General features: G+C 42.5%; 2 protein-coding genes across 5 annotated transcripts; one reads left to right on the forward strand and one right to left on the reverse strand.

The window, feature by feature from the left end:
- Positions 1–68: 68 nt before the first annotated feature.
- Positions 69–15,212, forward strand: strada (STE20 related adaptor alpha). 4 transcript variants are annotated; one of them, XM_069185631.1, is made up of 13 exons: positions 69–252; positions 2,470–2,533; positions 3,266–3,323; positions 4,677–4,699; positions 8,569–8,675; positions 9,499–9,616; positions 9,966–10,074; positions 11,157–11,280; positions 12,042–12,213; positions 12,345–12,449; positions 12,580–12,821; positions 13,478–13,520; positions 14,610–15,212. In XM_069185631.1, the coding sequence occupies exons 2-13, from the start codon at positions 2,522–2,524 to the stop codon at positions 14,763–14,765; spliced, it is 1,269 nt and encodes a 422-aa protein (XP_069041732.1). In that variant the 5' UTR covers positions 69–252; positions 2,470–2,521; the 3' UTR covers positions 14,766–15,212. The 4 variants fall into 4 exon arrangements, with proteins under 4 accessions (XP_069041732.1, XP_069041735.1, XP_069041733.1 ...); XM_069185632.1 differs by lacking the exon at positions 69–252 and adding an exon at positions 888–992; XM_069185634.1 differs by lacking the exons at positions 2,470–2,533; positions 3,266–3,323; positions 4,677–4,699.
- Positions 15,213–16,214: 1,002 nt separating this feature from the next.
- Positions 16,215–22,478, reverse strand: rnf113a (ring finger protein 113A). The gene is made up of 10 exons (XM_006638102.3): positions 22,353–22,478; positions 21,659–21,738; positions 20,654–20,752; positions 20,123–20,230; positions 19,671–19,780; positions 18,751–18,857; positions 18,337–18,426; positions 17,561–17,654; positions 17,131–17,237; positions 16,215–16,453 (listed from the first exon to the last, which is right to left on the reverse strand). Exons 1-10 carry the CDS (start codon positions 22,453–22,455, stop codon positions 16,383–16,385), a joined length of 969 nt encoding a protein of 322 aa, XP_006638165.1. The 5' UTR covers positions 22,456–22,478; the 3' UTR covers positions 16,215–16,382.
- Between the last annotated feature and the right edge of the window lie 446 nt (positions 22,479–22,924).

Here is a 22,924-nt window from a genome sequence, read left to right on the forward strand (position 1 = left end):
CCCGCCTTCTGCTGTTATTGACAGTCGAACTCACCTATTAGATGGTCAGTTCTCTCCTAAGACACCCTTCATGACCTATTAACGCAGTTTTTTAAGTGCCATGTTCTGCGATAAACCCAGGACTGGTCAGAAAAATCCAGATCCAAACTAGGCAGGCGTTTTTTTACGTTAGGTGTTACAAATTTGTGGATTTGTAAAGTAGATTGTTTTCAATTCACATTTCCAAACCTCTGCCTTCTAACAGTGTCTAAGGTGAGACGTGATTTTGAAAAATTTCTGTAAAAAGTGGGGTTTATGTTTTGCAAATCCTGAATTGCTTATTTGCCTTTTCTACACACTTATATTGTCAGTTTTTGCGTACAGCAAAGCAAAACTGATATTGTTTTTGGAAGAGTTCAGAGAGTTTCAAATATCTAGTTGTCTTATTTACCTGCATTTGTTAGTTAAGTAACCGAAGTCTTAAAAAAAAACAAATTGTATCAAATGATTGAATAACTGTTCCATAAGCATTCTTGATAAACACAGTCATATAGAATAAATACCTCTTTGTAAACATGTTTTCAGTATTGTCGTTAATGAAATCCTCGTAGTAATTGCCGTTGACAGATATCATTTAAACGAGAAAACCTATGGTAATGTGTCTATGGCCGGATGAGATGGGAGACTAGGTAATTTTTAATTTCCAGATTTCGAGAACGTTATCTAGTCAATCTAAGTTTAGTCACCTCTGCGCAATTACTGAACACGGTTCTGTGGAAGAAGAGCTCGCAGATGAACCGTAGTGCTCATTTCTCCTTTGCAAGTCTGGATCTGCTGGTGTTTCACCTGTTTTAAATTCATAGACTGCGCACCCTGCGTTTTTAGCAATTTGCTCTGGTGGCTGCGTCGTGTCGGGAGTGTTTTTACGCCGCGCATGTGATGCCTTCCTGGCTCTCCTAACGTTGTGTGGCGTTGGATGAGGGAGTACCTGGTTCCGTTGTTGAGCAGTCGCGGTGTGTAACTATGACATTTCATCTTAAGTTTAGCTTTCTTTTTGTAAAAGTAGTGATGCACCGTGTGGAAACGATTTCTCATTTGATCTTTAAAACGCCAAGAAAATCGGTTAATCGATTTTTTTCCCCTTAGTTACCTTTTCTCATAGCTGGTCATTTCTGCTTCAACCTCTATGGTGCCCCCTCCGCAATGTATCTTAGGCTGTCCCGAGTACAGCCAGTGATGTGGTCAAATTGCCCATATCTCTTCTAGTGCAAGAAACCAGTGACACGAGTAGACCTGCGTCTTTACGCGAGGTGTTTTTACGCGAATTCGTGTACAGGCGGTCAGTGACGGAGAAATAAAACGATGCGGGAGATTGTGCGAATTCACATGTGGCACTGCGCGCACCTGAGCTACACCCAGGAACTCGTTACCGAGCCTGTAGCGCACCGGTGCGGCGTCACCCTCGGTATGGCTCGGAAACCTGAAAACAGGTAGGAAGGGTAAAGGCGAGTCGTGAAAAGTGCCCGATTTGGAGTTAAGAATCGAGATTTTGAACAAGTTAAGCGGTGGGGTGACGCAGACCAGTCTGACGCGTGCTCTACGGCAGAAATCAATCCTTGATTCGTGCAGTTTGAGACAGAATGCAATTCGTGAGAGCTAGGCATCTCCTGTGTTCCCTGCATTGTATTATCAAATTTTATTTGACCTCTTCGGCATGCTGTACAGTATTGTATTTGCTGTATTGCTCTATCCGTGATACCATAAACCGCATGCATGCACATACTAATGCACTTGAGATTGATTGTCCTTGTTTCAGGGCGGGGAATAGGTCTAAGGGAGGGTGTTCTGATTATACGCTCTTTGTCAGGAACCTAACTTTACCTCGTAAGACACGAGTCCACTGTATTCCTCTTGCTGCGCGTTTCTTGTACAGGGCTGCGTTTATTTACAAACAGATCTCCCCATCTGGAATTGCTGATTTTTTTTTTAGCAACTTGGCTTTACAGCTCCAACCCTTGTACTACAGTAAAACCGAGGACCAGTGGAGATAATCCTGGAAGGTCCAGCATGCTTTACAGGAATGTCTGTACTAGCTGGCATGTCGCTTACTGAGGGTTGTGTGCTAAATTGCAGTCACGGTTAGCTAATGATGCAGCCCATGCTCGTATCCCGTGGCCGGCAGAGGAATCCTACTCCGTTGGGCCCCTGAGCAAGGCCCTTAACCTCAACTGCTCCAGGGGCGCTGTACAATGGCTGACCCTGTACTCTGACCACAGGCTCTCTCCCTATCTCTTTCATCTGTGTGTCTGTGTCTCATGGAGAGCAAGCTGGGGTATGCGAAAAGACAGTTGACAGTTTCAAGATGTCAATATAAAGAATCTTAATGTAGCTCCCTGTGCAATGTGTGTGTGGACTTGGAAGGATTTGCTCAGAGCTGTGAGTCTTGCTTTGTTGTGAATTCTGGAGTCACCTGGAATTTCTGTTCCTCAGGAGTTTTTTGAATGGAGTTCAAGAGCACTTGGTAACAAGCACTCTAGGGTCCATGTCTTTTCTGGTGAGTATGGCACAGTTCTGTTTCTGAATATTTTATTTCCAAATGACCGTATGGTGAGTCTCGTTTTTCAACAAAGGGAGAAGATACAGGTCAGCTTTCTACAGGAACATCAATATGCCGTAGAAAGTCTTTCCTTCCAGGTTGAACTAAGTGGTGCCATTGGAGTCTATTGTCATTTCTCACCAGTGATGTACTATATTGTCGTGTTAAGTGCTTTTACACAATCATGTCATGTCACTAGGTGATCGTGACTGGCATTCCCCAAGTGGTGGAGCACAGTTGGCAGAGTGCCCCTGGGGTAGGCGTGTGACTGGCCAGCCAGGGCTCTCTGCTTTCTGCCAACAGGAAATGTGCAGTCACATCAAGTCAGAGGCACCCCTACTGTACCCACCAGTTGGTGTTAATTCTCCTGTCGGTGCGGGGGCGCATGTTGCCTGTGTAGTAATCAGGGGCTTACTCAGAGCAGCATGTTTGCCTTTTTTATTCGCCCGGTGCAGTGCAGGGGCTGTCACTTGAAATAAATCTGGGATTTCAGATTGAGTAGGTAGAAAGTGGGGGGGGAATGAAAAATGTTCAACTTATCACCTCACCAAAAGCCCTTTTAGTCTTAAGAACAGAAGTTGCAATTAAAACTATAGCTTTTTCTCCCTACTTCACACACATTCAATCTGTAATGGTTTTCCCTGTGTGATTCTGTTTGTGGCTGACTGTATGCTCTTTTTTATGCATCAGCGGTGGGTGTCGGAGAAACTGAGTGTTGAGAGCTTAAGGGATTTGGAGTTATTTGGAGGTAAGTTCTCGCATGTAACCCAATAGCTTGCACATTTAAAATGAGAATTTAAAATTTGTTCAAATTCCTTTTTTTCTAATGGCTTCCAGTAAAATCACTAGTACAATATGTCAATACAGTGCAAAAGTTCTACCATATTTCAGTCAAATGTACTACCATACATTACGACTTATGATGCATCATTCTTGTAATTACTTGAGTTTTTATCATGATGAGATTTTAAACAGAGTCCGATTGCCCATTGCTCTCAATTTGAAGGTGTTTACTCTCATTCTGCAAATTAGCTGACGACGCCAGTGCCAACTACAGCAAGTTCCATTACATCAAGGTTTGAGAAAGGCTTTTCTCTCGCAGACCGCAGCTTTTTCACCCACGATAGGCTCATTGCAAACTCTTATTATTGGAAGTGAGAAGTGGACATAAAGGCTGAGCTTAAGAAATCATCATGATAAAACGTGACCAGTGGTGAAACGAACCATTATTTTCATGCCACATAATGCACGGTGCTGTGCTGTATCGTGGAGGCTTTAAATGTTAAGATTAGATGATGCCACATGCCAGGGTTTCTCATGACATTAGGATTTAATGTACAGACAAAAAACAAGAATGATAGCATTATCACCTGTGGCTACCCCCTGCTCAGAAACTCCAGATAATCATTAGGAAAGCTTGTTTTTGTATTAAATGTCAATGGTAGTTTTGAATAGTTTATAAATACTCTAAAAAGAAGTCTCTAAGGATTTCTTAAAAAACACAGCTTGTGAAATGCAGCTCTTATTTTGTATAATGTTTTTGAACTGGTGGTTATCCCATCTCAATGAAAATGTATTGAATAAGCGGAACATGCATTCAGTCCCTTACACCATTACCCTCTTCACGACCTTAAGGTAAACTGATCCATTTGGAAGGACAGGGAAAGAACTGACCTGCAGATATCTTATGAACTTGTGACGAGCATGTCTTGGTCAAGCATAAGGCATCGAATCAGACACTTGGCGTTGGTTTACCTGAGAGGCTGCAGCTCATTAGACAAGACATAGATAAGTATGCTTTGCAACAGAAGTCATATCCGGTTCATTTTCAAAAGACTTTATTGAGCTTTGAGGGTGACCACCGTTTGTGTGGTCTGCCTCTGGCCAACCTGCTGTGCTGCAGGTGTCTGATCTTAAATGGAATCTGGATTTCTGCTGTGCTACATCTAGGATGGGTGCTATGCCCTTTTCATGTCTGAAACTGTCTGTGCTTTCTCACTCTTTTGTCTGCTGTTCCTGAGATTATAATGTAAAGCAAGCAGTTCATTTATTAAAAATGGGACCCATTTTTATATTCTTGTTTTGGGTTTCTCTATCCCAGAGCAGAGCAGCTCTCAAAGGAAAGTAAGTGTTTCCGTGTTTTGTTTTGTGTGTTTGTATATCCCAGACTGTGGCTATTTGCTTTTGTGCATGGATGATTTAATTGTGAGTGTGCTTTCTGTGATGGAGCTCGTCCTACCACAACATCCCATGTGCGATTAGGGTTTCATACATGAGAGCTTGACTTCATTGATTCTGTGGTTGATGGCCTCTGTTCCAGTTAGTCGGAACTGCATTTTTTCAAGGCACGATGGTTACTTGGGGTGCATTTTCTTATATTTTCCCAGTCCCACTAGTGAGTGAGTATCACGTTGACTATTAAACTTTGCAACAGATTTCAGCTACTGTATGATATTTTGAAGCCGCTGAAAGTGTTGATCAATGTGTAATTGAGTAAATATTTCGCATATTTAAGAGTTAAGTGAGGTAATAGGATGTTGCAAAGGAGTGAAACCAGCATACGCAAGGTTACAAGGCCCAGGAATTGGTTAATGTCTGCTACCACGGTCTCTCATAATTGAAACTCTCAGGCCCGCAGCCTTCCACGTGTGTTGATAGGCCAAGAATACCAATGCCCATTCTAAACACCCCTGACTGATGGCTCTCACGAGGTTGAGCATTGCTGTCTGTGGAATTGCACAGTGGGTTCACCATGTTGTCCACATGTGAGCTATAGGACCCAACCAGGGGTCTGCAACCCACGTCCTGGATAGCTAAAAGTCCTGCAGCCTTAAAAGTTCAGTGAGCCAAGATGTGGAAAGCATGTTATTTCCTCTTAATGAAACAAATGATTGAGTCAATTAAGTCAATCAGAGCTTAGCTGGAATGAAAATGAAAGATCATGCAGCCATCCAGGAAAAGTTACATACCCCTGGCGCAGCCTGTGTCCAGTTGCAGCCTTGGATGACCGGGCCAGTTGGGAGTCCTTATCAGAGCATGTGTTTGTTTAGCATGCTGCCTAATTGAAGAGATTTGAATTCTCTCCAACTAGGTGCGGGTATTTCATTACGTCTGCATTTTAATTTTCATTTTAGAAAGAGGAGTTTTTCAGAAAAGCTTAATAAATTTGCTATGCTTTGCAGAACATGGGAGTTGCTAGTTTTTGGCATTGTTTGTAAAGGCTGGTTTGTGTACATGAGTATCATTGCTGGCAGTTTGAGTCCTGCTCTGTGCACTCTGCTACAGCTGTGAACCCCAGCTCTGAGGTGACACGGGAAGGGTTATTTTAGAGTTAATTCTTGCTTACCACTGTTGGAATCTAGGAACCTGAAATGCATTGATTCATGCATTTTTCCTCTCCAGTCCTACATACTTATAAGTTTGATTTGGACTGAGGATGTTTGCTGATCTTGCTTTTGAGGAAATCCTAGCACATCTAGGCTTTGCAGGTCCAGGATGGTCTAGTGGCATGTACCATTTCAAAGGCACAGATTTCCATTTTTAAAAAAGTAAAATAACTGTACGTTCATGATGCGTTATGCCCTTGGGTACTGTCAATGGTGCATTCTTAAACTGTTTGTGGAGTGGTGACCTATTACTCGTTTAGCTGGGATTCCCAGGATGGGAAGATTTTATGGTATTTTGTGGTGGGTTTTAATCCTTCAGCTTGTCATTTGCACCTGTGTGCAAATGAATGTTTATTTGTCTTGACACAGTTAAAAGGAGGTGAGATTAAAGGGGGTCGAGGTCCATTTAGCTGCTGAGGGGTGTTCCAGCAAAAACCCAAAGCAGAATCTGGAGTTCTAAACAGCGAGTGAGGGTGCAAACACGTATTCATAAATCCTCTCTCCTCAACACTTCTTTTGCCATCTCTTCCAGTTATAGCTGCCAAGGAATGTAAATATGTCACAGGAGCTGCTGACTTCAAGCTGAAGGTGTTTAAATTTCAAAGTATAGCCCATAGCCTTTTCAAGGCTATTTCTTAGCCAAGCAATGTTTTCATAGATCTGACATGCTGTCAAAAAATGAGAAAGCTTGTTTTAATTTATACAAGAGAGAGTAGGCCCAGTCTGGGGTGCACATGGAGACAATTGCATGGCCTCTATAAAACCCTGTTCTGGCCTTAGCAAGAAATTGCAGGGTTCTGAAAAATACAGCATTATACTGTACATGTACATACTGTAAGTTGTTCATTTTTTCTTTTCGTATTGAAGTCCACAGAGTATAACATTTTAGTGGGAGCTTCCTCCTGAAGAACCATTAATACCAAACCTGTATTGAGGCTTTTCTGTTCTCTGACATCTTAGGTTGTGGGCACCGATTATCAACCAGAAAACTTTTTTGTTGTTCTTCTGGTCAGAAACCATTGTTATGTGGTACATTACATTCTTAACTCCCAAAAGAGAGCATGAGAGGGAAAAAATGTAATGAACTTCATTCTTTTTACTGCAATATGAGGGTTTGAACTGTTCGTAAAATTGACAGAAAAATTATTGGCATGCAAATTAAACAGGTACAACATTGCACGGGGAATAATTACGCTTTATTTTTCAGACCCTGACTATTTAACATTGTTTGGTTTCACTATTCTACTGTTGTTCACTAATCTGAAGTCTAGATGCATCAGTGCTGTCTACATGGGCGTTGTGGTTTTGTGTTTATGTGGCTCCCATTTAAATGTTCATAGTTCTGAAAGAAAATTTCACTTCCATTCTGAGAGCAGCTGCTGTGCGGGAATACAGCTGGACTTTTTTTAGTCTTGAAGAATGTGTTCCGATTACCAATTTAAACTAATTTAATTGTTTTTTTTTTTGTGTGCTCTTGCATATTTGAATTGTATACAAAGTAAAAAGGATGTCCTGAATTCGTTGACCTGCTTTTGGAAGATGTTGTGTGTAAATCTGTCCACCATCTTGCTATTCAAGGTGCTTTCCAGGTGACTGCACTGCAGCTACTACTTAATGAAGAAAAAATACACGTTCGTCTCCATGCAGATTTCACAGAGCTTGGATTTCCCAGTGTGCTTTGCTTGGCGAATGTTGTCTGTTGTTGGACAGATGGGTCATTCTCCAGTTGCTGAGGATCTTGCCGGGTCCACCTCGGTCTCTCAGCTTGTTCATTCATTTAGAGCTAACTCTCTTAATTGGATATGTACAATTGGATTGTAATCTGCAACTATTTCTTTAAATATTAAAGACCATAGGTTTTGAAAAACTCACAAAGCTAGTTTTTGATCTTTATATGATGGGACATCTTCATTGACTTATTTTTTTTTCCCCCCTAGGGTTGCACCAAGTAAGAAAAAAAATTCTAGATGTGCACTTTTGGTTTAACAGGACAGCTTTTCTCTTATCTTTTTTTTCTTAAAGTTATCAACTTTGCACTGTTAATTGGTTATTGAGAGAGTAATGCATCATTGATTTCTGCTTTACCACTGCTTTACCACTTAGCCAAATATTACACTGCTTATTTGTAAACTAACGAGTAGCCTAATTGCAGGGGGTTTTCGTGTTCATTTAGAGAAAATGATGCATACTGTAGCTGGTGCAGCTTGTAAGAGGAAAATACACCAGACAGCCTTGTCCGGCAATCACAGAACAAGAACCAGCAAATAGAAAGCAGTCCTGGCACTGATGACTCGCCATATGCAATTCTTTAAGGTCAATTTTCAAGATTGCAATTTTGATTATCTGCAGCTGTTTTTGCAAAGGCTGTCTTTATGAGGCCATAGTAGCAGAAATGTCCATGCAGAAAAGTTAACAACTGTGGCAGTGGTTCCTCTGTGACTCTCCTTTGGCTTATGTCAAGAAGCCGTTTTCTGGATGGACTTGAACTTTCAGTTTCTCTGAATACCGTTTACACAAGAACTTGAAGCGTGTGAGATCATGAATAGTTCAGTCTGCTGTGCATTGGGAATCTTGTTTCCATCTCCTTTAAATCTGTCCCCTTCCCAGGCCAATGAAGAGAGCACCGAGTCTTTAGCCTCTCTCCCACACCGGGAAGCCATGGGGAGCTTTTTGCCAGACAACTCTTCCTATGAACTGCTCACCATCATAGGCAAGTATACATTTTTGTCTTCCCCCAGGTATAGCATTTTACTTATGTTTTTGAGCACAATAACATGCCAGAAAAAAAACGGGAGAGATGGAGCATGTAGCACTCCAAATCAGTTCTTAGGTAACCTGTTTCATCTGAGACAGGGGAGCACGTAAATACTCACAGGTGAAGTGAGATGCTGGTCCAGTTGTAAATCCATGGTAACCAGCCCTGAGTGACCGGTGGTTTTGGGTGAGCCTGGCCACCATGACAACAAGCTTGCTCTACAGCACTCAAGTGGAGGTGAGCATGATATCTATGAACTCAATCTATGCTTGAGGAATGTGCAGCACAATTCCTTTACCTTCCCTAGCTAGAGCAGTGTCCAGATCTCACCCCTATTAAAAACTTGTGAAGAGTGCGAGTCGGTTCCTAACATCACAGCCTGAACCACAACCTTATTGTCACTGACCTTAACCTCCAGCACTGATTTGCACGTAGTCCCACATTTGTGATGCAAAGACCCATCTTCATTAAGTGGTAATAATAACAGTGTTCTTTTTTTTAAATAATTCTCATTAAAAAAGTTTAATATGTAGGTTAGATAGTCCAGATATGTCGTCTTAAACCTATTTAAATAAATCTGCTGTGTTTTTTTCATGTTTAAATATTACTGCATGTTAAAATATCCATGCATCTTCTATTGTGTGCTTTAGGTAGCTGATATCACTTAGAATTAGACAGTTTGCCACGTTTGTGTGAAGGGCGCTATGAAATGTATTTCTGGCTGGCTCAGTGGCTGTATCTTGTGTTGTGCTGATGTGCGTGGCGTTGCTCCCTGCAGGCAGAGGGCTGGAGGATTTGATGGCGGTGAACTTGGGCCGGTACCGGCCCACTGGGGAGCATGTGGCGATCCGCCGCATCAACCTGGAGGCCTGCACCAATGACATGGTCAGCTACCTGCAGGTCAGCTCCTAGTCCCCCAGTCAGCCTTCATTAGAACGCAGATGCTGAGGAGACGTGCCCGAGCTTATGAGGAGTCTCGACTTGTCTTTCATCTTGGATAGACATTTCCTGCAGGAAAAAGATCCTTGAATGCATAGTCATTTCTGGGTAAAATGGCACCTTTCCAGTCTAATCAATTCAGAGCAAAACTGTTGACTTCTGTCAGAGAGTCACTCTGACGTCTGCATTGTTTCAGTCTTAAAGCCTAGTCCCTTTCGTCTTCAAGGGCACAGGAACCAGGCGCGAAATTTGCCAACTGACGGCGTGACTCTGTGAGGATTTGTAAATGTTTACCTTCCCTCTCCTTCAGGGCGAGCTTCATGTCTCCAAGCTCTTCCACCATCCCAACATTCTGCCCTACAAGAGCATATTTATAGCTGAGAATGAGCTGTGGGTCATCACTCCCTTCATGGCTTATGGTAAGAGATGACTGTTGGAACGTTGAGGCAGGGTGCTACATACAATATAAGTGTTCAGATGTGTGTATTTGCCACACCTATCAGTTGGCTTTTTTATGGGGTCCAGGGAAAAAAATACCTCAGTACAGAATTACTGCAGAAACATAATCTACAACTGCAGCATTATACAGCAGTGCAGATAATTTAGCATTGCATCAGGTATTGTTTCTAAATGATATCTGTTAGGGGCACTGTTTTTTTTTGGGGGGGGTCTGCAGTACATGCGTGTGCACCACATCTTTTGTATTGTCCAGCTCTGTTGCTTTGGATATTACTGTTCATGCATAGCCAGCATTGTAATTGCTGAGGTGTATATCCAGATCTTTTAAGCTTGGATAAATCTGATCAATACGTTCTCTTTGGAGTGTTGAGAAGTACATTTTGAAAGGCTGAGTCCTTGAGAAAATAACACATAAAACCATCCAAAAATCAAGAGAGAGCCTTAAGACTGAATTGGAAACTGCATTAAAAATGGGACTCATTCTCTTAACGCTGGAATAGTACCCTCTTAAAATAGTCTATTGAATTTTCCACTATTCAAGCTTTTCGAGCTGCTCCAAAAATGCATACCCCAAACTATCTGATGTGAAAATTACTGTGTTGAAAGAATTTTGTCCAAATTATGTACAACGGGTAATTTCATGGTGAAAAGTAGAAAGACAACATTTTGTCTGTGATATCAAAAGAAGGCTAACCAGCCATAATGCCTGTTTCTTCTACTTTGCAACGTGGAATTAACCTTTACTTGCTCCCTAGCTAGTACACAAAGGAAAAAGGAAGACATTTTCATGGCTTTTGGAAGACCAGTATGTGATGCTGTTTTTTTTTGGGGGGGACCAGACATTTCAAACGAGTGTCTGTGTCTTGATGGTGTTGGGATCTCTGCTGTCATTCAGATGAAATGTCAAAAGAAGCCCAACACCGTGAACATTGAAAGTCCCATGACATGTTGCACAGAATTCTAGGCTTGCCATGCACAAAATATTCATATAAGAAGTTTTTTTTGGGAAGATAAAATGTAATTTGCCCTGATGTCATCACAGGCTCTGCCAAGGACCTGATCAGTACCCACTTCACAGATGGCATGAATGAGCTGGCTATCGCATACATTCTGCAGGGTATTCTCAAAGCTCTGGACTATATCCACCACATGGGATACGTGCACAGGTGAGCTGAGCTAGATGTTAGCAAGGATTGTTAAAACGGGGGGCAAGAAGGTACACACAGTGTAGCTCTTGGTAAAAGTGAATGAAACATCTCAAAACGTTTTTTTGTTTGTCATATTTCAAACTTTTTTTTTAAGTATAATTTTATGTATACTGGATGCCTTCCTGCACCAGCAGTCCCTGTACACAGCAGATCAGAATATCATCTGACCCATATCTCGATTAGTGTTTAGCATTGCACAGTGTTGATCAGCAACTTTCTTCTGCCTCATGAACTTGTAAGTTAAATTCCAATGTTACTCTGAACATCTTCGGTGATTCTGTAGAGCCATGGAGTTTTGTGGTTTTCCACTGGAGTTTTTTAGTTAATGGGACTGACCTGCAAGCTCTACATTCATAGGTCTTGTGTTTGAGCCGATTGCTGTAAAACCTGCAGAGCAGTGACGCTCCAGGCCAGGGGTGAATAGAATCGATTAAGTCAAAACAGTGGAACAGATCTGACACTGATTGTTCAGCAGTGATTTCATGATTTGATTTCAGCTTTTACCAGCTCTGGGCATCTATACAAATCTTGCAAGAGAAGCAGAAAAGTAATATTTCACAACCTTTAAACATGGTCGTCAAGCGTGAAACACCTAGAGCCACGTGTTGGCTTGCACGAAAGCTTGTGGATTGTAAAGCCTGAAATGGATTGAACAGTTGTGCGTTGGGGGAGTTGCGATTCCTCGTAACGGCTTGCTCGTCCTCGTGTGCGCCCGGCAGGAGTGTGAAGGCCAGTCACGTGCTGATCTCGGCCGACGGTCAGGTCTTCCTGTCTGGCCTGCGCAGTATCTTCAGCCTGATCCGCCATGGCCAGCGTGCACGCGTGGTGCACGACTTTCCCCAGTACAGTGTCAAAGTGCTGCCCTGGCTGAGCCCGGAGGTCCTGCAACAGGTAAGCAGCTCTGTCATCGTTTCCGTTCGTGCTGAATATAGCTGCTTAAAAATAAAAGAAACACCTGAAGGACACCACCACTCTTCTTGAAAGTAGTTCCCAACCTCTCACTGTGCCCCTCTCTTTTTCAGAATTTGCAGGGTTACGATGCTCGTTCTGATATATACAGTCTTGGGATCACTGCCTGTGAGCTGGCCAATGGACATGTGCCCTTTAAGGATATGCCTGCAACTCAGGTTTGTGGTTGCAGTCGGTGGTTCCATGGGGATAAGCAGGGATACTGTTGCAATGGCGCTGAACTGAATAACAGTGATTCTTGCCATTGTGTAATTTAATCTAACCCGACTTCTTCTCTCCCTGTCCCAGATGCTCTTGGAGAAGCTGAATGGCACAGTGCCCTGCCTCTTGGACACCAGCACCATCCCTCCGGAGGAACTCACCATGAAGCCGTCCAGGTCGGGGGCCGACTCGGGCATCTGCGAGGGCACAGGGGCCTGCAGCACCCGCCACGCTAACGGGGAACCCAGCCAGCACCCCTACAATCGCACCTTCAGCAGCCACTTCCATGCCTTTGTGGAGCTGTGTCTGCAGAGGAATCCAGAGAGGAGGTAGGCCTGCCACACCGCCATCTTCCAGGCCCGCCGAGCACTAACCTCGTTATTGACTGGATGAAACGGTCACTGCCATGTCTTCTGATCGTGTTGCACGTGGCTTTCAGGAAAATCCATGAAAGCACGGGAGTTAGCACTGCACGCGCACATCTCGTGAGTGCTGGGTGTGACTCTGGCCTTGCACAACTGCCTGCGTGGAGCAGTTCTGTTCAAAACCCAAGCTTCACTGGCAACGCTGAACTGCCCCTCTCCCTGTGTACCAGGAACCCAGCCGGGAGGAGAGCTGTCATGTGCTCTGTCTCACCACGCACCCCTGGATAGGCTCCAGCCTGCTGAGATCCTCACCAGGTTAACAGGTTTAGGGATAATGGAAGGATCCCTAGAGACTCTTTTCAGTTTCATCAACTATTTTATGTAGAGCCCAAAGCTATAATTCCAGGCAAATATGTGTCTTCTTTACATAATGATTGATGGATATTTGGCACAAACTCATCAGGACCTTGCATAAAACATTTTGATGAAGCTCTAGTACCTAGACAAACAAATCAGGCAGAGTAACCTTCTCCTGTTTTTCTACCTTCCCATTTATTTGTGTAGAATTATTTTTTGTTATGGAGTAGTTGCAACACGCATTCTCCCTCTTTTTTTTGCAGACCATCTGCCAGCACCCTTCTCAGCCATTCCTTTTTCAAGCAGGTAAGAACCCTCTTCTTTTGTCATAAAATCCTTATTCTCTCAGCCTGGAGAAAAAACAGCTACATCAGTGACCGCAAGGAAGCACAAAAGATTTAACCATTGAATTTCTGTGAGTTACTGTGCCAGTGAAATATTGCATTTGACAAATTACAAAAGGAGGTAATTTCTTGTAGTTATGCAGCTTTTCTTTCCAAAGGATCACAAAGCACTTTACGTGTAGCCATCCACCCCTTGAAGTGTTGCACCCACCTGCATCGCATGCTGAAGAAACCAGGATATTCCTCTACTCTTCCAGACACTGCCATGTCTTTAATGACCTAGTAGGAAGGCAGTGCAAAGCCTAAGGTCTAGTGGCTTCAGATGCTGTAGTGATAAATAATCCATGATGATAACTAATCATTTACACTACTGTTCTATACAGACCTAAGAATGAAACCTACAGAAATAAGGCCTACAGATGAAACATTCCTTCACATCCATAGAAACATCTTTGAAGGGGATTTGGTGGAAAGACTTTTTAATCATGACTTTACTTCTTGCAGCATGTTATAATGGGCCTCTCTCTGCATTCACAGCCCTCCACGCTTCTGCATTGACTTTACAGAAGATGCCCTAAAAACTGTTCGGGAACAAGTAAAGGTTTATTCTATACTGAAAAGAGAAGAAACCTTTGGAACCTTTGGGTGTCGAAGAAGGCTCCACAGCCGAATCTTTATTTAAGTACACATTAAGTACTTTGACACCCGAAGAAGGTTCCAGTTTCTTTTCTTCTTTTTTTCAGCATGAAATAAACCTTTACTTGTTCCTACTCATGCTGATGCAGCTTCCCACTTTCACTTCTCAAAACTGTTTGGCAGCATTGGCAATTTAATTGCCATTAAGGTCGATTTTCTCTCCATGTTTCATTCAAAGCAGTTTTTGATGACTAATTGTCCTTTTAAAGACCTCCCAATCTTGCAGCTGTTCATCACCTTGCTTTAGATGCTATAGTGATGTTGGACAACGTGTAGATGATAACTAATAAGTTACATTGCTGGTCCAATTACAGAGGAGAGTCTCATCAGATCTCTCTCTCCCTTTGTTCTGCAGATAAAACGTCGGGCCTCAGACGCCCTGCCCGAGCTCTTGAGACCTGTGGCTCCCATCACCAACTTTGAGTGTGCCCAGCCTCCTGATTCCCCTACAGTCATGGCCAGTCTGGAGTCCAGCTTGAGCCACCTGGAGGTCGATGACTGGGATTTCTGACGAACAGTGGGGGCAACAGGGCATCTTAGAGTAGCTGTAGTGAAGACATTTTTCAGTGCTCTCAGTCAAATACTCGCTCCACGGTTACCGCTCAAGTGAACTAAGAATTGGTCAGAGCTTTTCGTGTCTTTTGCTTCATGCCGTGATGGCTACGGGCTCTTTGGAACACGTGTTTCTCCATCCTCCGGCATCAGCTGTTACAGATCAGAGAAATGTGAAAACGGTAGGCAACTGCACAATTCCACAACAGTATTGAAAGATGAAATACATCAGTCAGACATCCACGACTTGAAGAAGTGTTTCACTTGTAGTATTGGGAGAAGCTGTCTTTTATTTCAAGTTTTATTTGGGTGGGTGTAATTCACTGTCCTGCTCCACATGGAGGAAAAGGTTGTACACATGCTGTAATACATCTGAAACCGATGAGAATAAAACTTGTTGAAGGTGGCAGGGTTCTTTAGTTGGGTTTATTTGTGCACTAACAGGATTAGTTGTGAACAGGGGAATTGGAATAGGGGCTACAGCCTTCTGGTTTTTTGTTGCAAATTGAGTTCTATTAGTCTTTCCAGAGTATATCTATTTTTTTGGGGGGGGGGGGGTGTCTGAAAATAGAGGATTTTTTAAGGTAAAAAAAGGTTAAGGAAAGATGCAAGACTGAAGTGAAGACTATGCAAACCTGCTTTAACTCAATGGATGGCTCTTCATGAACTTGAGCCCTCCACCAGTTAATAGTTAATAGTGACAGAGTGGAGATGTTGACATTGAAACATGAAAAAAAAACATGCTTCAATGAAAGGTAAATGAAATCTTATTTCAAGAGCTCAAGTTAAACCCCAGAAGCCTAGACCTTGTGATATCAATGTATTCTAAGACCAAATACAGGTTCTAAAAACTTTGTGTTGAAGGTACATTAAGAGAATTAAGGAAGCAGGTTTGTGAGCTCAGTGTTAAAAAAAAAAACTTGATGTGCAATACATTTTGGCAGCTACTGTTCATGAATTTGAACTTTTCATGCTGCCATATGATTTCAACAGACTGTAAATGTAGTTGTGTGTAAAAACAGTAAACGTGACAACTTTAACACCACTGAGCAAAAGGCTTTTGCTAAGCAGTAAGTAATCCTTTGCAGACCATTTGCTTTGGCATATGCCCTTGTCTGTTTTAAGCAGCAACAGAAAACACTCCATAAAATTGATCATAGTAAAAATGTTTGCAGCTTATACTAAGTTTTGTGTAAAAGTGTTTGAGAAATGTCTATTGGAGAGTTCAACCACAGTGTACAAATGAAATGTCTGAATAGCTTGTGGGTGTTGTTGTCCAGATGGAAAGCCTCTAATGACGGTTCTGATGGTTGAAGAAGCTGTAGGTTCATCTAGCAGTGCACAGTCAGATCAAAACATTACACGCCTAAGATACCCAATGATAAACAGTAGGTAAGCACTAGTCATATAAATGATAATAAAGACGGTATTTTATTCCAAAAAACAAATGAGACTGTACAAGATGGCAAATACACTAAAACAATAGGGACACCAAAAATAAAATACAAGACTTGTTTAAAAGAATGATCAAATGTAAAGTCAATTGAATCTGAAAGAGGACAAAGATATACTTGTCCTAATTCTCATCTGATGAGTGGATCTGCTCTGTCTCCTCTGACTGATGTTTCTGAATCTTTGCAATCAGCTCTGTAGGGAGAACAGAAAGGGTAGTGAAGATACATGAGGTCTAAATGGAATTACCTTTTCTTCAAAGTTCAAAAGCCAACCTAATGGGGAAGTAAAGAGTTAGACTAGGATATGCTTCAGCACACTTATTCCTAGAGCATATCCAGGAAGCACAGTGCACAAATCAGGATTCCTGTCCACTGCGGGGAACTCACACATGGCGACATGCCACTTATCCAATCCAGAATGACCTTGGGAAATGGGAAGAAACGGGAGCACCTGGAGAACACTTATTCAGACCAACCTTAAATGCAACACAAGACCTGGGCCAGGTCCCAAGAGCAGTGAGTCCGTTAAAGGTTAGCTAGTAATGGCTTTTGGAGATGCGTATGCACACTAGATAACTAGCATTCCTGATACATAAGAACAGTTAGATACAGGAGGAGGCTATTTGGACTGTCTAAACCATTGTAGCTAATTGATCCAAAGACTTCCAGGTGTAATATCAGTACTGAAGTTACTTACTCCAAGCATCACCAGCCCCACATGTGTTATTGACATGACATGTGTATGATTCCTTTTACTCCACACCTTGTAAGCTATTAAAGAAACCAGAGAGACTACAGGCACATGATGCCAAGACATTGATAGTTTAAACTTGGGTGCTAATGGGAGAAAAACACTGGAAGCAAGTATACCTTTGGCCGGATTAAACACCCCATTGGTTTGTTGGTTACACACGTAGCAGCGCTTGGACTTCCGATAATGCTGCAGAGCGCATCTCTCGCAGAAATAATGACGGCACCTAAGATCAGAGAAAACACTGAATGAGCATCTCCTTTCTTACTGATTTAACACCTCAAGCGAAAGTGCTTGTGGAAGTGCAGCCCCCACCCTCGTGACACATGGCAGCTACTGTGCCCCTGCAGCAGTCGATTTCAAGGTCAGAATGATCGTCGGGTGTTTTACACTACAAATGTAGGACAGCTGCACATATCTATACTTGTGCATTAGCAATAAAAAAAAAATGAGGGATCTCTATTCACTCCCCGCAGTCATTTCAGCTTTTGCTAAATCATATGAAACAGCTCTGCTATCAAGTCCCAGGAGATTGCTGGATGTGCTCACTTGGTAATGATGGGGTTTTTGAAGGATTCCCTGCAGATGAAGCACTTGAAGGGCAGGTTCTCTTCATCACTGCTCACCTCGTAGTTCTCATCGTCTGTAGGAGAGATGCCGTTACAGTCATGAGCCTCTGAGGAAGACTTTCGCATAATTACGTTAAATGCCACTTTTTTGGATTGCGGACCTACTCAATTTGGAACTGCAGTTGTTTTTAGATGCCACTTTTCATCAATGACCCATGTACCCCTCAGGAAGGAATGAGACTGATTAACGTGCTCTTACTCGTGTGGGTACAAGCCAGCAAGCCTCCAGCAAACCAGGTGTGGTTTTCCAAAAAGCCAAAAACACAGATTGAGTTTTGTTTTTTTATTAATGAATTGGTGCTTTCATTAATAATGGGCGCTACCCTGGTTATCATCAGCCAGAACATAATTATTTTTTCCCTTTACTCACATCCTTATGATGTTTTTAAATTTACAGGTTCATTCTGTAAGTACCACCACTGTTCAGTGACATAAGGACTTTTCTTTAGTTATCTAAATGGTAGATTTTCATCTTACCAACAGCTGACATCAAAGAAATGGCTATAGATTGATTTTGCACTGTTTATTTTACATACCAACGCATACGTGTAGTGATTATACAATAAGCATTCCCAAACTGTGAAATACTTGTACTACGAGTGGAGGAATACTCCATCTTCTTCCTGAGCGTCCCTTTCCTTAGCCAGAGGCTTCTGGATTAGAGCCTCCCAAACCCCCACCCGTGTCCAAACTTACCGTTTGCCCCATAGCGCCCCTCCTCCAGTTCCCTCTCGATCTGCCAGCCATGTTTGTAGTCCGAGCGGTCGTGGAGAAACTTGCAGCTGTCTGTCCGGAAACACAGAGGTGCTCTCAGCTCTCAAGGTTTTTTTTGCACAGATGGCACACACTTCACTAAGTGTGGCAAATGGACACCAAGACAAAAACATGTCATACCGTTATTAGGCCGACATTATGTTAAAGGCGTACTTTGATAAAATGTTACTGACGAAATCTTAACGAAAGCCAAATACTCGGTCCTTGAGTGCTGGACCCCTAAAGCTTGTGTTGCTGTTGTGCTGCATGGAGAGCCAAGCCATTGAAGAAGCTTCAGATAAAAGCTGTAAATGGAAATGCCCATTGCCATCTCATCACCCATGGATACCGTCTTACCTCCAAAGCCACAGAAGCCCGTCTCTTTGTAGTCCTTGCAGATGTCAGGCTGGTAATCCCACCTCACTGTTGCCCTCAGGTGCTCTGGAGCTCTGATGGGACCTTTCCTGTGGTCAAAACCAAAATCTGGAGCTCTGAGCACTGATCTGATAGCATCTGAACAGTCAAGCTTTGCATTTAAAGTGGTCACATTCAACTGAAAAGCCTTGCTTTTAATGAACAAGCGCTTCATTGTGTTGAATTTGCAGATATTTTATTAACACACTTATAAACACTGCCATACTTGCTCTAGAAAGACTACCAGAAGACAAGTCCCAGGAACCATGGCAACCAACAGTTCTGCTGCTCCACTGATCAATCCGTTACCATAACAACGCAAAAGTGGCAGGAAATCAATCCCACCTGATCGCTATCAACCCAGTACTTCCCTTCTTTCCCCAGGATATTTAAGACCCGATTTCCCAGTGTTTTCTGCTTTGTCTCAGAGAGTCTGTACTCCTGGTGGTCCTGGTGTTCCCAGTTCCCTCTCGGCCACGGACCTCTCTCGTGTTTAATGCTTTGCTTTGGGTTTTCCCTGCACTCAACTTAGTTGTTTGTTTTTCTGGCTTTTGATCGGGGTTTGCACCCTGATTTCACTCCTGAATTTCCTGCGTACCTTCCCTCTCTGTACAAACCCTGCTGGCTTCCTGAACGCGTCTTGGATTGTGCCCATCGCCCGCGCCTGCCCGCCTGCGTATTCTCTCCGCCGTGCACCTCGGTCCACCTCACTGCCTCGTGGAAGTACTGCTCTTTAACCCCTATGCCATACTCCAGCTCTCGGTTCGGTAAGAACAGAGTTCATTACATTTTCTCTGTGTGATGCACTACCATTTTTTAATGAATATTAGCTACCCTCTCCAGCCACATCTTCCAAAACATACCTGACCATCCCTGAAGAGGCGTTCCCCATGGATGTGTCTTTGGGTTTGATAAACTTCTGGTAATTATTTATTCCTCGGTAGATTTTGTCATCTTCTTTCCCTGACAGTTCCTAATGGAAACAAACGGGTTTTCTTTGACAGCTTGTCAAGTACTTCCTTGGAAAAGAAAAACTTATGTCTTTTTATTTTAGATCCTGTTTTGATTGGAGAAATTTGTTTTTGTTGCTAAACAATTATTTGCTTTAGAAAATTGCTCATTTTTAGTAGCATAAATATTATATTAATATGTACATTTGTTTGCATTTGATAGCCAGTTGAAACTGAAGTGAACAGAATAACAGGTAAGGACTAAATAGCTCTAAAAGATAGGCTGTACCAGGAGAGCCAATTTTCTGATTTTGTGAACCAAGAATAGAAATTTTCTCTTCTCCAATGACCACTGGGATGATTACCTCCTGGATTTTCTGGCTGCGCTCAAAGATGGACTGAGCATCCTTGTCTTTTTCCGTGTCTAGCTCGTAGATCGCTGTAGCACCCATGTCCTCTGGCCCTTCTGGTTTCTGCAACATTGGGGACAAAAACAGGAAGAGATCAAATGAGTCCCTAAAGACACTGGTTGAACCTCAGCCTTAAGGAAGAGTCGGTGCTAATCTGTGGAGCACTGATGTCACTGACAGCCTGCAGGTACCCAGCAGATCCATAGTGTCGCTGTTCTAGTACCTCCTCTTTAAGAATCCCAGTCATTGATGGATAATGACATTTCCAGCCTGGTTCTAAATATTCAAGCGAATCCCATGGTTTCAGTAACATAATCTCACCCCAAAGCACCAAAGGTTTACCTGTTGATGATCAATGGAATGAAAGATATCAAAACAAGGGTTATCTGGTCTTTGGTGGACATTTTAGTATAGTCAGGAAATTTACTACACATAGTCTTTAACAGAGGGGTATTCAGGTTTTTGTATATCTCGCAGATGACTCACAGCAGATTTGGTGGATTTGTAAGCTATCGTCATCTTCTGATCCTCCTTTTCACCTTCGCTGTCACTGGAGGCTACTTTCTCTTTCTCCGCCTTCTTGGTCTGAAAGAGCAAGAGGAAAAGGACAGCACTCAGAACAGATCTGAGAACACGCCAGAGCTCTCCGTGCAGGAGTCTGTGTGTTCGTGTCACAGCCGGCAGATCAAAGGTAAAGGATGAGCTTCCCACTCTGTATACCAGTAATATTTCAGAGCTATACCACTTCTTGTAAATGAGTGGACTTTCACGTGATTTACTGTATCAGCCTTAGTTAAAACTGGGGTAATTCAACCAAGCTACAGAACAGGACCACTGCTAAGGCCACTGCTGCACAACAGTTTGATACTTTTCAGGTTTTACCATTGCAGGCTCTACTGCCTGTACTGATAAAAAGAACAATATTAAATTCACACAGCTGTCTATGGAGGATAGGATATAAGTTTTTTTTTATTCACAATGAGGAAATTTAAAAAATGCAACTATGCATGTTTTTTTATACTGTTCCATTAAATAATACTTTAACATTTGCCACTTTTTATATGATTAAAAAAAAACATGTAACAATATGCTAAATGGACAGACATGATTTAAGCCAGATTTTTTCCTGGTGTGTGTACCAAAAGAGCATGCAAATTGAAATCAGCCTAAATCTCACTCTGAGATTTAATAAATCTTTGTCTTTGATAAATGATCCATATGGCATCAAATATTTTAAAATATAAAGTATGATTAACCAGCATGTGCAAACCTCTAATACCTGAAATGGAAACACCATACGGAGGGGAATTAGTCTATAAAACCGCTTTCTTTTTCCTTTAATTAAAATAAAAATGAATAGCATGAAACCTACAGAGTTCCTTTTTTCATTTTATCAGCAATGCTCATAGGCAGTGTGTCAGTGGTATCAAAGGCACAGGAAATAGTTCTACTGCATTTCCTAACATTCCCATTCCAAACCTGGAATCTTACCCCCTGGATCATGGGATTGGCAATAGTGGCCTTCTTCTCCCGTCGTATCACTGCATGTCCTCCTTCATCACTGCTGCTACCTGGGGCAGGACGGGGCAAATACAGAGGCATGACTGCATTTAAACAGGCAGCTTTAACAGAGATAACACAGACGTAACACATGACCAGGCACCATTATCGCAGGGCAGCCTGACAGACTAGCAGCAGGGTAGACTCACATAATGTGATAGATTAAGGTTATGGATACCATGTCCTGTATGATGTTAAACTGCCTGAGTCTACACTAGTATCATGTAACCAATAATCGTCCAACAGATTGTTAACTTTCTGATAGTTTATCTCCTTATGTATTATGAAAAACTGAAAAGTTTGTCACGTTCTCTAAACATTTTCTTGTCATTTCAATCTTCTTCGCTAAGCCGATACAGTGGAGTTTGAACGTAATGAGGAAATCATTCCCATTCTAAAAAAAATGTATATGCAACTGAGCCTTAAAACGTGCAAAGCTTTTACAGACTGTTGTAACTGGCTCCAATCTTCTCAGACTGACACTGGGCTGCAGCAGCTACAAACACGAGTATGTTTGCTACTACGTCGATGTGTTTCTTCACAAAGAGTGGACAAACACCATGCTCACAGGTGAACGAGAAGGACGTGTGACGATTAACCCACAGAAACAGAACAACGCAGTTACCTTTCTCGCTGTCGCTGGCTTTTCGCTTCCGAACAGAGACTTTTTTGTTCGTTTTTTTAAAGAAAAACGTACAGGTAGCTTTAGACTCCTCACTTTCAGCCATTTTTATTTCTCAGGCCTCTATCCCCCCTCGACTGTGCGCAGGTTCAGTAAATATAACAGCGACATCTAGTGACAGCCCATCAAAGCCCTCCCAAAGCTGCCCCGGGCAAGAGCAAGCGTTCTGATCCGTGGAGAACAGAGAGTAGAGGAACTCATTACACGTGTACGTGTGCACTGGACTTATTATTCGCGCTGATCTCTCGGGACATACACGATACAACAGACAACACCATACAATGTAAGACAGTATATTACAAGATAGTAAATAATACAACCAGAACTATAAATATGTACTAACGAAAGAAAAAACCGTGCATAGTGCAGGCGTGCATTGAGTTTGAGACATTGCAGTTAGGTGTTGAGGATGTGTACTGCAGGAGGGTAGAAGTTGTTCTTAGGTCTAGTGGGCTGAGCTTTAGCTGTACAGTACCGCTTGACAGAGCGCAGGGGGGAGGACAGCCTGTGGTCGG

This window comes from Lepisosteus oculatus, chromosome 28, assembly GCF_040954835.1.
Source record: "Lepisosteus oculatus isolate fLepOcu1 chromosome 28, fLepOcu1.hap2, whole genome shotgun sequence".
NCBI classification, from domain to species: Eukaryota; Metazoa; Chordata; class Actinopteri; order Semionotiformes; family Lepisosteidae; genus Lepisosteus; species Lepisosteus oculatus.